The sequence below is a fragment of the Sceloporus undulatus genome, chromosome 5, assembly GCF_019175285.1.
Source record: "Sceloporus undulatus isolate JIND9_A2432 ecotype Alabama chromosome 5, SceUnd_v1.1, whole genome shotgun sequence".
NCBI classification, from domain to species: Eukaryota; Metazoa; Chordata; class Lepidosauria; order Squamata; family Phrynosomatidae; genus Sceloporus; species Sceloporus undulatus.
The window spans coordinates 120,546,226-120,562,639 of record NC_056526.1 but is presented as its reverse complement, the minus strand read 5'-3'; the positions used below and the strand labels follow the sequence as shown (position 1 = coordinate 120,562,639).

General features: G+C 37.9%; 1 protein-coding gene across 3 annotated transcripts in view; it reads left to right on the top strand.

The window, feature by feature from the left end:
• The window catches only part of NFXL1 (nuclear transcription factor, X-box binding like 1), a 63,243-nt gene that overhangs the window by 44,416 nt on the left and 2,413 nt on the right, over positions 1-16,414 (top strand). For 2 of the 3 annotated variants that reach the window (XM_042468616.1, XM_042468617.1), the window contains 3 exons: positions 4,054-4,158; positions 10,017-10,103; positions 15,706-15,759. In XM_042468616.1, the coding sequence (XP_042324550.1) occupies positions 4,054-4,158; positions 10,017-10,103; positions 15,706-15,759 (246 nt within the window). Of the gene's footprint in view, positions 1-4,053; positions 4,159-4,238; positions 4,316-10,016; positions 10,104-15,705; positions 15,760-16,414 lie in introns of all 3 variants that reach the window. The other variant, XR_006104092.1, reaches the window with a different exon arrangement.

The window sequence follows — 16,414 nt, the reverse complement described above, 5'->3', positions numbered from 1 at the left end:
AGGGTGTTGAAAAAATGATTTTATTCTTGAAAATAGCCCAAAGTATTGTGGCCTTGCAATGTTTTATGGCCTTGTTCAGAGGAATACAATTTTAAAATCAACCTGTGCAGATTCTGAAAAGAGTGTCTTCAAAGTTTATGCCTGGCAGCTGATAGTCTACCAAATAGCACTGAATAAAATAGTTTCTTTTTTCAGTATCCTGAGACTCATCTTTTTCACATCACATCAGTTGGGTGTTACCAGTCCTTTTTGCTTCTTATTTATGTTATTGACTCTCGTTGGGGAAAAGTAAATAATAACAAAGCAAATTATTTTCTGCTTTTAAAAATGTAGTGCATTATTATTGCATATGACTTGCCAAACACTGGTATAGTGGATACTAAAATGATAATAAGCGCATTCCAATTTGCAAGTGTTCCCATATTTTTGTTGGAGAACTTTTGTTGTAAGCATTTTTGTTGTTACTTTGCGCCATACACTGATGGCCGGGGGGGGGGGGGGAGAGAAAAGAAGATTATCATCCACTTTGATATCATGTATAATTCTAGAAAATTTGATCAAAAAACTGACCCAAAAAACTCGGGTCGACGTATCCATGTGTCAGTGTAAGTACTGTACTTTAACTCTTATTTTTTAAAAAGGAACCATCCCCTTGTGAAAGGCAAGAGCATAATCTATTTTAGAAGCACATATACCCCCTCAATTCTCATCCATCCAGTCTTTAGTATGAACAGTTATGCCTGCCAGAAATTTCTAAATTCTTTGGCATTGTTTTCTTTCTTTCACCCTTTAGATCCTTTGTTACATCCCCCTAAGTTTTACCCTCGATTTATTCATGGGTCATATCAAAATCCATAATTTTGGCCTTAAAACCTGTCCTCGACTTATACATGAGGTCGACTTTATATGATCTATATAAAGACCAAGAAACTTGCATGGAATTGAGCTTTTTCTAGCAGTCTGGAAATAGTAGACCTACTTAGAATCAAGTTGTGTTTTGTATGCTTGGTTTTTAAAAAATCCATCTCGTATGTATTACATCCACCCTTGGCAGCTGTTAAGATCCTATCCAAAATCCCCTTCCCATGTTTTAGTTTCAACCAATTTTGATCCCAGTCTGGATACTGGATCACTGCTTCACACCAGAGAATGGAACATGCTTAAAAATGAAGTTCATTCTCATTTGGTTTGATAAAACAATGTATTATACTGTGCTTTTTTATATGACCTTCACCTGGTTCTTATTCAGGCTTTTCTTACAGTATGAATGGCATAAGAGTTTGAATCTAACATGAAAAATTCAACTGACCAAATGTCTCCACTTAATATTTAAACTGATGATGATACAGAGTGGTGCTTTGGTGGACCTCAAGTATTAGATAGTTAGGATCAATGATTGGAAAAGATGCTTTTGTAATCTTCATCTCACAGAAAAATGCTGATAAGACAGTGAAACTCATAGTTCAAAAAGTAACTCTTTCCAGGACCCACTTAAAACATATGACCTGCTGTTAATTTTTTCATTCATAAATGACTCTTTCTTTAAATCCTCACTTTGTCAGTTCTGGGGTCAGCGATCAATGTAATCTTTAAAAACTGCTCATGTAAATTCAAACAAGATTGAGTCTGCTCCCCTTGCAAGGAAAAAAATACACCCCAAAATGATCCTTTTTTTTTCTTTTGGTGAAGCATGGGCTACAGTCATGTGCATTCATATTATATACACATGTTGCATTGCTTTTATGAATAAATTGTTCATATATATCGGTAGCAGTGGTGTTACCACTAGTCAGATCTGACTGTCAGCCTTCTTCCTTCACTTTTTCTTTCTCTCCTCCCTTCCCAATGCATTCTCTGTAAAATGTTCTCATTTCTTGATGCCTCCTGCATCCTAACAAGGCTGAAAGCTGTATACCATTTGAGAAGTGCACCTTGACATACACCACAATGTCACCTTGGATTATATGTTGCAGTCAATTGCTTCTTTTAAAAATACAGCTTTTGACTGTGCTGGTGCAGTACAGGTCTATGAATTGTGTTTTACTAACTGATTGTCTGAATGACATCTAGCTTACCTAAATTATTACACCCCTACTCTGCATCAGATGTATCTGAAGTTAATAATATTGACTAGGAGATGCAGAAAAACCCATAGTTACTAGACTATAAGTTGTCAAAATTGGTATTGTTTGTAGTCTGTTGCAAGCTCAAATTTTAAAGCGTTATTACTTAGGAAATTATGAAAAAAATCTAGTCTCAATGTTTAAATGGTATAAGCATTAACTTAAAATTTCAAGTCTTGGAAAGTCTGAGAGTTTTGTTTTGACTACAAAATTACATGAGATAGAAAATGCTTTCATTGTCTGGTAGAAGTGCTACTTTTGTTAGTATCACATTTCCCTTTGCTTTAGGGAGTAAGTAAGCTCTGATACTGCAACAGACATTATTAAAAAACTTCAGCATTTTACAAGAAATGTTTTTATTACACGGACTAAATACTGCCCTGTAAAATTCCTTAAATACATATGCAGAATGTATTATAAATGTTACATATTCACAAAACACACTGTCATACATTTGCTACATTATCTGAGATTGCATGTTGCTATGTAATATAACTATAGCACTTTGATGAAACAGAAGAAATATAAAGTTTGTACTGAACAGAGGAAAATTGTGTGTGCATGACCAATAATTAGACTATTGTCTTGGAAGGCAGCATATAGTGTCCATATTTCTAAACATTGTGAGATAAATAGTCTTATTACAAGAAACTATTTGTCATTCTTTTCCTCCCAAACATCTGATCTTTTAAAAAAACACCTAAAATGTTGATATTATAATTACAAAAACAAGGATTTTTAAAAAAATGCCACAAAGAAATATTTGTGACTACAGTAATTCTTTGGTTACCCTTACGTGCAAATGTTAAAGACCAACCTGTGGCATTAGCGCTATTGGGATGCATTTTCATAAGGGGTGGAGCAGATGGGCCAGGTTTGCATGGGCTCAGCCTGTGCTATCCCAGCCTGGGTGCTAACCCTGGTCAGTCCCCGGGCCAGTGTGGGGATGGGTGGGTGTTTACATGCCTCTCCCAGCTTGAGGACTGGTTACCAGCGTGTGCTCCTTGACTTCTGTGCTGTCAATCCTACTGATGAACACCCCCCCCCTCGATCACTGCATCTGGTGTGTAAATGGAGCTCCTGGCTGTGACCATGTGGCCATGTGCCCTGCTTCCACCTCAGATGCTGTGACAGGGAAGCCTCTGGAGAAGGGTGATGGCACAGGAAGGTAGAGAGTGCGTGGGGGACATCTAAACAGTTGAAGTTTGCCACAGAGTTTCCAGGTACTCCATGGCAAATGGTGAGTCAATTTGACTCCCTTTAAGCCTTGTTTACTCCAGGATTAGGCCAGATCCACTGGATCCACATCCAGTCTGCCAAGATCCAGCCCAATCCTAGCCATGGTGTTTGTTTGTTTGTTTGTTTGTTTATGCTATTTGTACCCTGCCTTTCAGCCCTAAGGGCTCTCAGAGTGGCTCACAATTATTATTATTTTTAATTAGACGGTTCCCTGCCCTCAGGTTTACAATCTAAAAAGACATGACACAAAAGGAGATGAGAATCGTAGTGGGGAAGGGGATGAGGTCCAGCAGTTCTTCTCTCCCTCTGAGGCCTGGACCAAGGCAGATGGACTGGAGGGAGGGCTCTGCTTCTTAATCTAAGCCAGGCCCGATGGAGCTGAGCTTGTATCTCTCCCGCCATGGCCAGATGGCACCAGATGGACTGGAGGGAGGGCTCTGCTTCTTAGAAGGCTGGGAGAATGTGGAATTTTGGAACAACATGAGGTTGGCAGAACCATGAGATTTTGGGCCTGTGCAGACAAGCCCCAAGTTTCATGGTGGATCTTGATGGATACTCTTAATATGTAAAGAGTAAATAGTAAGTCAATGGAAACTAAGCCTTTATTTAGCAGACTTGAATAGTGTTTTGTGTGACATTCAATTCACAGGAGGTTTTATACTTCATTTTCTCCCTTCTCCAAATGTTATAGTTGTCCTGTGGGCATCGATGTAAAGAAATCTGCCATCCAGGTGACTGTCCTAAGAATTGCAACCAAAAGGTGAAAGTCCGCTGTCCTTGCAAAAGGCTCAAAAAGGTAAACTTCATGCCCTCGTGCACTTTTTTCCTTTATGTTTTACTTGTATAATTGAGTTTATTTTATTTATTATATTTCAGGCATCTGTATACTATCCTTTAAAACATTTATGCAAAGACAACTTACAGTGCAAATTAAAAGAAAACAGAAAAGAACAGTAAGTTAATAAGAATAAATAACAGAAATGTCATTTAAACCAACAGAGTGATGTTTTGGCTGGACTCCTTTTGGGACACAATGCCAATATACAGCGCGCCCGTGCCATATGCGGGCGCGCCGTACGCGGTCTTGAGCGTACATGCTCAAGCCGCGGGGAGTACGCGGGGCAGAAGGGGCGGCGTGTCTCATTCAATTGAATGGGGTCGTGCGCCCGTGGCACCCTGTGCGCCGCCGCACCGCCGTGCACGAGCCCCATTGTTTCCAATGGGGCTTGAGCATAGGTGGAATTCGCCTTACGCGGCGGGATCCGGAATGGATCCCTCGCATAAGGAGAGGGCCGACTGTAATTCCTAGTTGCACTGGTGGCTGTCTTTTTTTATGAGTTTGTGTAAGGGGATATCCATACCCTTTTTTACAAGCAGCTCTCTGTTTGCTTATAGTGAAGTGGGCCACTTTACAAGTCATTCAGCAGATGGGGACAATTCCACCCCTTATAATCGGTCTCATTACTGATTATCCTTGGTTTGTGCTGGCCAAAGCTACCATCCAAAGCATTTTCTCCTGTCACTGACCTAGCTCTCAGCTGTGTAAGTACATCAGTGCAGCTTTAACATAATCTCACCGTTTATGACCATTGTTTAAAATATAATATCCTTCCAGTAGTTAAAACAAAATATAAAAATGACATAGAGAATAAAAATATCTTAATTTGATAACTAAAAGAAAATTCAGCGGGTCCCACTTTCAGAACACTGAATCTTCACAAAGTCAGAATTTCAATGAACAGCAGTGGTAGAAGTAAAATTTGCTAGGGTAAACTTTGGCTTCCAAAATTAGGGGCTGTAGGTTAAAGACTGTCACTTAGAAATAATAGACTTAAGAGAAATCATTGTGCAATTAATTGTGCTAAACGTGCTCAGACTTCATAATTCTTCTGGGAAATATATGGTGTAGGAGAGGAAATACATTTTCCTGACAAGTGATCAGGAAAAAGCATATTTAATTACATAAAAAAAATTGGGCCAAGAACAGTTGTTAAACTTGTGAATCCCTAATGCATTTTACAGCAGACATTCTCCACATCTCAGTGCAACTCTGGTGTCATCATCACCCCTGAAGTAGACAGTATAATGGATAAATGGTTTCCCTTTACATGACATTATTACTGTGTTTTGCCAGAGAGCATGCTTTTTTTAATGGAACTTCCGTTATTCTGAAGAGAATCATTATAAATGTAATATACAATTGTATAGTAAAAAGGTTAAATAATATACAATGTCATGGGGTTTTTTTTTAGCTTTGGTATGTATGCTTAATCGTATCCTCCATTTTGGGACTATTTTGGGATTTTTTTTTTACCATATGTGTGTGTGCTTTTCATTCCCACTTTTCCCCACTCCCTATTTTTCTCCTACACACTGCTGACTAGACTTTCTCTTGTGGAGCTGATCTTTGTATCTTTATTGTCTCCTGAATACAAGGCTTAAATCAACATACTGTGGGCATAGTTTCTGTCGGAAAGCCAGTGTTTAAAATCAGAAGACATTGACTGGTTGGTTCCCAGTCACGCAAAAGTCTTTAAAGTCCATTTCATTGAAGGAAGAATTTAAGCATTTGCTTCAAGTAAAATTAACAGAAAATTAGTGGAAAGTGAAAAAACTAGACACATGACTTCAGTATTATAGGCTGGTTTTACCATTTTGGCTTCACAGAGACATAGGTCTTCTCTGCACTGCAGAAATAAAACAGTTTGATACCATTTTAACTGCTATGGCCCAGTGCTATGGGATTCTGGGATTGTTAGAGAGCTCTGGCGCCTCACCAAACAACAAATCTCAGGATTCTATAGCATTGAAACCTGGCAGTTAAAGTGATATCAAACTGCTTTATTTCTGCAGGGTAGGTGCAGCCATAGACAGTGAACTAAAACAGGTCTGTTGTGGGCCAGATTCTGAATAGTAGTATGTACATGGAAAGCATGCACATTTGCCCAAAAATGAATGATTATCTCTCCAGGAGTGCTAAAAGCAAGGCAGCTCAAATCAGTCAAGGTAAGCAGATGCTGTGGTCATAAATCAAATTATGTAGCTCCAGCACATATAAGTGGTAAACTTATCCTTATACTTTAGAAATTTTAGAAATTGTCATGGAGCTTTCTTGGACATTGAAGAAAAGAGTGAATTCTGCTGATGGAACGGTCTATTAGCCCATTGGCATTCCTATAGAGTAGGGATGGGCAACTGTGGGGCTTCAGAGATCTCTTTAGGCCCTTAGGGCTGCCTGGCTATTTGATCCCCCCCCCCCCAAATCCTCTATGGTGCATGGGGGACAGGTGATTTTGCCATGGTTTTGGTCTTCTCGTGTCCATTTTAGATCAGGCTGGGTGGCAAAAATTTGAAAAAATTGTACCCCACACACTCAGCAGTTCTTTGCTGGTGAAACCAAAATTCAGAAAATGCTACAAAGTATCCCTGGGGGCTACACTTTCCCCACACCTGTTACAAAGCTTTATTTAAAATAATCTTTAAATTATTTTGACATTTGTTTTATAAGCCGCTACAAAGTGATATTTACAATGCAACCTCATCCATGGTGTATTTGTACTTGAGTAGATATTCTCCTTTAAGAAACGTACAGTCATTACCAGAGTTTCAAGAATGAGCACCTTAAAAGTAGGTCGACTAGTAAAAGTAACTGGATTAGTAATACAGATCTGAAAAGAATATCAAGAAGTAATCGTGCAGCATTTGTGATTCAAAGATTCTTTTCATCATTTTGATCTGTAGTATATTAAAAGTGCTTTGGAAAATACCAGAGTATGGTGCCCTAATGAGAATAAACTCATAAAACCATAAGTGCTTAGTAATGCATTTTGGGAAGGTTATATTGTGTTTATTTGTATTCCTGTTTTTCCACCTCACAGGCTGAAAAGGTGGCTTACAATCATAAAATTTCTGCCTAGAACAATCCAGCTAGATGTCGGGAGCTTAACTAATTCCATTTATTATTGAATGACACTAAAGAAAAGCAGCTATTCAATTCCTAGTGAAATGTAGGATTGTACTATACTTTAAGGGAGTCTGTTTTATGTAATTGTAACCTAAAGCAGTAAAGTCTTGTGACATAGAAAAAAGATCCTTTGACACTATGTATGCATTTTTTGTTATTGCTTAGTGTGGGTATCAAAACAGGGCTTAAAGAAATCATTTTATTTATCACATTGCATTGTGCTCATTAATGCATAGACTATTAGAGTACAAGCAAGGCACATGAAATGGAGTAACTTCTGTAAATAAAATGTAATCCAATATACTGTTAACAGTGATGACCAATCTGGCATGTATGATTTTATCACATACGTTAAAAAAGTAGTTCTTTTTCAGTGGTGAGGCGTCTTCTGAAAGGTTTTTTTTAAATCTAAAAAACCTATTATACAGTCATCCCTCCATATTTGCGGATTTGATATTTGCGGATTTGATTATTCACAGATTTCATTAATATGTTCTCTCTACGACTGTCTAGGTCCTCCAGTGCAACTCTGTGGTCAGCTTTAACCAAAAGTTGCACTGAAAGATCATTTGTAGCTACTCCTGTGCCATTCTATGGTCAGTGTATGTTGGACATTGACTACAGAGTTGCACTGGATTCCTAGAGATGTGTCCTTCAGGTAAAAACATAGTGTTTTTGTTATTTGTGGTTTTTCCATATTCACGGGGGTCTTGTTCCCCTAACCCTAGCGAATATGGAGGGACAACTGTAATTCTTTGCTACACAGATTTTACTGGAAAAACCCATGAGAAAACAAGGCAGAAACCTCCATTGAGAAGATTACCCAAGACAGTTATATTTCTGAATTAGAACATTGATTTGTCCACTACTGTTATAGTACTTTACAAAAGTATTCACCCCACCTCTTTTGACTTGTCTATTTTTTGTTGTGTTGTGACCTGGAATTGAAATTCATTTAATTGTCATTGTTATCTCTTGATGTATATAGAATATTCAACACTGTGAAAGTGAAAAGTATTTTTATTGTGGCACAAAAGTTAAATAAACAGAAGCCGAGAGACCGAGTGATATAGTGGTTTGAGCATAGGACTACAACTCTGGAGACCAGGGTTTGAATTCTTGCTCAGCCATGGAAATCCACTGGATGATCTTGAGCATGTCACACTCTCGCAGCTTTAGAGGAAGGCAAAGGCAAGGGCTTTGTACAAATCTTGCAATAATAATATAGGGTCACTAAGGTTGTCATAAGTCTGAAACAATTTGAAGGCACATCACAATACCACCACAAACTGGAACTTGCTGTTTGAATAGGTATTCATCCCATCAGTTAGCACTTGATAAAAATCACTTGGTAGTAATTAATGCTGTGGTTTTAACTTAAATCTTTATTAGTTTTGCACATCTGGTTGCTGCAAATTTTGCCCATTCTTCCTGATAAAATGGCTCTGTCTCTGTATGTAGACCATTAGCGGACTGCAACTTTTCATGTTTTGCCATAAATTCTCAGCTAGACTGAGATCTGGGTTTTGTCTGGGGCTATTCTAATACATTCATGGTCATTTTTTAAACCACTCCAGTGCTATTCTGTGTGTTTAGGGTCATTTCCCTGCTGAAAGGTGAACTTCCACTTTGTCTCAGAATGGAAACATGTTCTCCTTTAGAATTCCCCTATATATGGCTCCATCTGTCTTGTCCTCAGTTCTGACATAGCATTATGCTACAAATCTTTAAAGTTCAATTTTGGCATTATCAGGCTAGAACACTTTTTCTACATGTTTGCTGTGTCTTCCACATGCCCTTTTGCAAATTCCAAACAAGATTTGATATTGATATTTTTAGCAGTAGCTTTCTTCTCAGGACTCCACCTGAATTGTTGTCCCCTGGACAGTTTCTCCTGATTCAGCTGCCAGTTCCTCCAGCTCTTTTAGAGTTACTATTAATAAACGTGGTAACTACACCAATTAAATTTATTCCAACTCCAGGTTGTATTACAACAAAATGTGGCAATGTTACATGTGTGTGAACACTTCTTTAAGATACTGCATGATTGAAGCATCATAAATCACTTGTAGATGGAGTTCAACAGCAGTGGTGACCTTATACAATTTATGCATCCAAGAGTTTACCCTTTGGTTAAGTAAAATAAGTAGTAAAGAAAGTAATGATGGCGATCTCATTGGGTATGGTTCATAGAATATTATATTGGCACTCAGTAGCTTCTCTTTTTTTTCAGAGAAAAACTGTTCTTATTACAGTAGGCCCTTGTTATCCGCTAAGGTTTGGTTCCAGGACCCCCATGGATAACAAAATCCATGGATGCTCAAATCCCATTAAATACAGTGGCATAACAAAATAGTGTCCCTTATATAAAATGGCAAAATCAAAGTTTGCTATTTGGAATTTATACTTTTTAAAAATGTTTTAAAGCTGTGGATGCTTGAATCTGTGGATAAAAAAAATCCATGGATAAGGTGGGCATAAATGAATATTATGTATGAGAGCATCTAATGGTGACAGTGATTTGATTTGTACTCCAGTTACGGTGAGAACAAAATGGGTTGTACAATGAATATCAAGAGATAATTTGTTGTTCCTATATTAAACATTATTTGGAGATGTATGTTTTGCTGTCAGACATATGAAAAAAATCATGTATGGGTTTTTTTTAACTTTAAAAACTTTGCTTCTAGGAAGTGCTGTGTAGTAAGCTTCAAGAAGGCCAGGTTTCATTAGAATGTGACGCAGTATGCAAGGAAATGAAACGGAAAGCTTCTGAGGTAACTTGTCTCTTGTGCTTATAATATATTCTCATTGCTTCCAGAGAGAGAAGTAAGTGCAGAATTATTTTCCAGGATGATTGGGCAAGAAATACAATTAAATGAGATATTCATGTTCAACAGCTGTTATATGTTAAATTTTGTTCTGGGATATATAATGTCATTGTCTCTGCGTTTATGATAAATTGTTAAGACTATAAGCTACATTGCATGTTTTGATAGAATAATGTTCTAACAATTATTATTGCCTCTTGCTGTCTGCCTTTTTGTTTCAGTTTGGAATATCTCTTGAATCTTTTTGTAGGGGTGGTATAAGCTTATTCAATGGGAGGACGTCAGATCACTATTATACTAAAATGAGTTATTTTACATTCTTGGATCTATTATATTCAACTAGCATAGAATTTTGTAAGGTTCCAAAAAGAGATGGCATAGTTTTTGAAATATGTTGATGTATGCAAAAATTATGGCTCTGAACTGATAGGTATATGATACATGCTGGTTGTAGGACTATAAACTATCTGTACATTAATGTCACTGCTCCAGTTTTTCTTTCTAATTGTACTCTGCAAAATAATAATACAGAGGGAGCTTGAAGCAACAAAATGATTCCTTCCTTCTGTTAACTACTGTATATACTCATGTATAAGTCTAGAAGTTTTAGTCAAAAAATTGACCTAAAAAAGAGTTGACTTATCCACAGGTCAGTGTAAGTATTGCACTGTAACTCTTATTTAAAAAGGAACAATCTCCTGATGAAAGGCAAGAGCATAACCTAACCTGACCTGAAACCTCTACATTCTTATCTACCTAGCTTTTAATGTGAGCACAAACAGTTATGCCTCCTGGAATTTTATAAGTTATTTGGCATAGTTTTTCTTTGCTTCCTTTGTTTCATCCTTTACATCCTTTGTTACCTGCCCCTAAATTTTACTCTCAATGTATCCATGAGTCATATCAAAACCCATAATTTTGGCCTCAAAACCTGCCCTCAACTTATACATGAGGTCAACTTAAGTTGAGTATATATGGTATAACCAGCATGCGTGAAATCACAATTATCTGTGTGCACCATCAACTTTCGGAATCTGCTTTTCTACATAGTTGTTATGGCCATATACCATATTCATACTATGTGTGAAGCATGAGCAAGGGGAAGATAGCAATAGTAAAAAGTTTAATGGAACATATAAATAGCATACTAGGGGTGAGGTAGCTGAAATGGAGAGCAGTAGGTCACTTTCACTCAGATAACGACATGGTGTTCTACTCAGGGAATGAAAAGGCACAAAGAAATGGGGTAGTGTTCATAATAAGGAGAATTGTAGCAAAACAATCAAAGGATGCAACACAGAATCAGACTCCACCCTCCACAACTGCCATCTGCTGGCCTGAGAGGGAGTTGGCCAGGCAAGTCCAGCTCCATCAGGACTAAGCCTGAAGTAAGGAGACTCCGCCCTCCACAACTGCCATCTGCCGACCTGAGAGGGAGTTGGCCAGGCAAGTCCAGCTCCATCAGGACTAAGCCTGAACTGCCATCTGCCGGCCTGAGAGGGAGTTCGCCAGGCAAGTCCAGCTCCATCAGGATTAAGCCTGAAGGAAGGAGACTCCGCCCTCCACAACCGCCATCTGCCGGCCTGAGAGGGAGTTCACCAGGCAGGTCCAGCTCCATCAGGACTAGCCTGGAAGAAGGAAGAGCCCTCCCTCCAATCCATCTGCCTTGGTCCAAGCCTCAGAGGGAGAGAAGAACCACTGGACCTCATCCCCTTTCCCTCCACCAGGGAACTGTCTGAATAATAATAATATTGTAAGACGCCCTGAGAGCCATTAGGGCTGAAGGGCGGGATATAAATACATTAAAAAAAAAAAAGAATCAGATCAAATCATGTCAATAAGGCTTTAAGGCATAATCCAAGTATATGTACCACCTACAGAGGCAGACGAAGAAGAAATTGAGAGATTCTATGAAGGTATCCAGAAAGAAATTGACAACACACCAACAGAGGACATCAAACTAATCATAGGCAAGTAGGCAGCAAAGAAGAGTAAAAAAACAATACACAGATTTGGACAAGGCATAAGAAACAAATCAGGAGAGCAGCAGCTGATAGAATTTTGCGAAGCCAGCAATCTGTGCATTACAAATACCTGTTTTATACAACCAGAAAGGAGACTATACACATGGGAATCACCAAATGGTAAATAAAAAAATCAGATAGACTATATAATTGGAAGCAGAAGATGGAGAAGCTTTATTCTTGCTTTCAAAATTAGACCATGTGCTGATTGTGGTACAGATCATTAACTACTTATATCAAAAATTAGAGTAAAGCTGAAAAAGCAAAAACAATAATCATACCAAAATATGATTTGAACAATATCTCAACAGAATTTACAGACAATGTAAGAAACAGATTTGCACTGTTAAGCATAATCAACTGGGAGCCGGAAGAACTATGGTCAACAGCCTTGGACATAATCAAGGATGAATGCAAGAAGAAGATACTTTCAGCGACCAAAAAAAGAAAGAAGACACAATGGGTGACAGATGAAACACTTCAAACTGAAGAAGAAGAAGAAGAGGGGAGATTGGAACAGAACCATGAATGCAACTGTTCATGTGTACAAGGATAAAGAGGACTCCTATAATAATCAATGCAGAGAAATAGAAGACAATAACAAAAATGAAGAAGAAAAGATCTTTTCCACAGGATAAGAGAATTCAAAGGGAAGTTGAAACCAAAGCCTGGGGTACTCTATGATAAGAAGGGGAACATATTACAAGACCAAGAAGAAATACAAAAATATTGGTTGCATACAAAGAGATATGTAAAAGAGATAAAAAAAATGACACATGGAATAAAGAAACATACAAAGATGAACCTCAAATTCTAGAGAAATTGACAAGAATAAATGCCCAGGAATAGATGTTATTCCAATTGAATTAATGCAATCCTCACAGACAGTATCAACTCCAGTGTTTACTAAAATATGTCCACAAATATGGAAAACAAAATGGTAGCCAACAGACTGGAAACGTTCAGTGTTCATCCCCATCTGCAAAAAAAGGAAGCACAAAAGACTGCAGCAACTATAGGACCATAGCGTTAATTTCCCACGCAGGTAAAATTCTGCTTAAAGTTCTGCAACATTCTGAGGCTGTTGTGCTTTGGCCACATCATGAGAAGGCATGACTCATTGGAGAAGACAATAATGCTGAGAAAGGTAAAAGGCAGTAGAAAGAGAGAAAGACCACACACCAGATAGATACTCAATTAGAGAGGCCACAGACCTTAATCTATAAAACCTAAGCAGAGCAGGGGAGGATAGGGGGGGCTTGGAGATGTCTCATATACAGGGTTGCCATTAGTCAAAGTTGGCTCAAAGGCAGCTAACAACAACATATGGAATATAGAACAGACATCTACACTATCATATACTAAGAGCATAAATGTATATCTTTTGTTACATGAAGATCAAGATGTTTATATTTATGCTGAAGTAGTAAGAATGGGATGTGTTTGAGCGGAGGGGAAAGATAGGATTTGCGGTCCTGCTTGCACTTGGATTGTGGCATGATGTGAGAAGGGATGTGCTGTAAAAAGAATAAACTGCAGTGTGAAGAATGAACTGTTTTGGCATATCTACAACACTGTTTGTTTGGATGGAGTTTAATGTGAGAGAAGACTTTTGAAAGGGAATTTCTGTTCATGGTGGTGCCCTGGGCCTTTTTCAATGAGTTCTATTCCATACAATTCTCCTCTTGTTTGTTTTTTTATTCCACACAGTCTGTTTATTTTCACTTAGTTTTGCATCCTCAACTTTAACACTATTTTCTTTGCAAGGCAATGTTTAATAATTTATTAGTTATTATTAAATCTTCCTTCTTAGCATAAGACTGGAAGATAGCTAACACAACATATTTTTATAAGATCTAGGCAGTCTAGGAAAACAGCCCTGTTGTCTCAACTTTTGTTACAAATAAATTGGTGGAATCATTATTACAGTAATGAACACTGAACAACAGATCTTACTAAGAGTGCATCTTCTAAGCAGCAGTTGACATTGATTAACCTAGAATTTTTTTATATCAATATATACAGTACATCTATATAGATATGGGTGATCTAAATATGTCATATGTACTTTGTGGGAATCATAAAGCAATTTTGTGAAATGTTTTCTGCAGTCATGGTCACCAGCCCTCTGAAAGGACATCATAAACATCAAGGAAACTAAAGAGTAGCTAACATGGTAGAATTTCAGCAGCTTTCACGCAAAACATGTTTTTAGGCTATCAAAGAGTACTTCTTCAGATAAAAATGTGAAAAAAATTAATCAGCAAATAGAGAGGAAAATCTTAATACAATAAAACAGCAGTTGGGAGTGTATAAGGAGAACCTAATAGTATGCTCAGGATTTTTAAAAAGTATTTTACACTATGCACAATTACTCCATGGAATTAATTTACTGTAAGATTAAGACATTGGCCATGAGAACTAAATGAAATCTCTCTATTGAATAGCACTATATCTTTAAGTGGCAATTTCTGTGAGATGATTGACTGTTGGAAAGAGACTTCTGAGATGCATGGACCTTGGGTTGATCCCGCAAGACCATTCACTGTTACTCCTTTATTCACAATACATCCCAGGTGCTGAAGGATGCATCTGTCTAGAATCTTTAATCTGTACCTGTGCAGTGAAGTTATTCTGTCTCAGTTTGTGTCCTGCAAACCTGATGTGGATGTGCTGTCACAGAGAAGGCAAAAATTTGTTTGGAGCAATTTTTAACTGTGGGGGGAAAATAACTTTGTGTGAGGAGTGACAGGAAAGCTTAGCCAGGAATTAGCTCAGCTTTTTCAAATCACATTCCTATCATTTTAAAAACAGAACACACTTTTTTCCAATGCTTTACCATGCTTATCTTAGTCACCGAGTTTCATGACTTTCTCAAGAACACCATGGCACATTGGCAGATGAGCCTCTGCCTTATACATCAGTTCATGATACTAATTTTTTAGCAGAAGAACACTCTGAGCTCTGGAAGGGGAGGGGACAATAGTGTCATGGTAAGCACATGCCTTTCATTTGGAATGTCACAAGTTCAGTTCCTGACATATTCAGTATTTCAAATAGCTTGGCTAAGAAAGACCTTGGAGATACCGAATATGTCAGGAACCTGGAACCAATATATGGTATTTTCTGGGGTCATGTGAACCTCTGAATTGAGCTTTGGCGAACTGCTGATGGAGATAAGACTGGCCTGGCCTGACTCAGATGTTCACATGACCCCAGGAGATACTGTATATTGGTTCCAGGACACACACACACACTGCAATACTCATTATATACAATAGGGTAGTAAAATCGTGTCCTTTATATAAAATGGCAAAATCAAGGTTTGTTTTTTGGAATTTGTTTAAATATATATTTTTTAAAAAAAACCTTATAGTTTCATGCCATGAGTGATTGAATTCATGGATGCAGAATCCATGGACATAGAGGGCCAGCTGTACTCCAGTTCAAATAAGTTATATATCCGCAATAATCAATTAAGCTGTAGCTAGTGCATCTTCTAAATATTTTTTATATTTGCACAGATGAAAGAAGCAGAAGCTAGGGCTGCCATTGAAGAGGAAAAACGAAGGCAACAGGTACCCACATGTCTCTCTTCCCATCCTAATGGGAAATACTATGACTTTCTTTGGGAACAATTCTATGTCTTGTTTAAATTTTATTTAACGTAAGTTTTCGGCATTGGGAAACTCCTTTATTTCTGATATATTTTAACAGTTTGAAAGGAATCTTATTTGGATCCCTAAAGTGAAGGAAAATACATACGTTAGGTCACTACCTTTTAAAAAATTACGTGTTTTCATTGGAATCCAAATAGTAGTGTCCACTGCCACTAAGATGACATTATGCCTTCCTGGTTTGTGTAATACCACACCATGACTTAATATTGTGTGGACAAGTGTCAGTAAACTTGACTATGTCTAGTGTGGACTTGTCCATTTCCCCCCCCCCCCACCTCATTTTCCCTCCTCCTATAGCCAGGTGTAAAACCTAGGCATCCTCATTTAAAACAATTCTGAATCAATTTCTAAATTAGCTAATTTCAAGGCATATGGCTCAAAAAGCATACTATCATTGCTATTGTGTATTTCATTGAAAACAGGGCTGGCCTGGTGCAGGGAGAGGGGAGAAATGCATATTAAAGCCCAGTGCTTTGCTGATGTGATGGCTCATCCATGCTAAACTACCATTTAGTGTTACATGCAAACACAGCCACTCTGTTCAAATATGGTT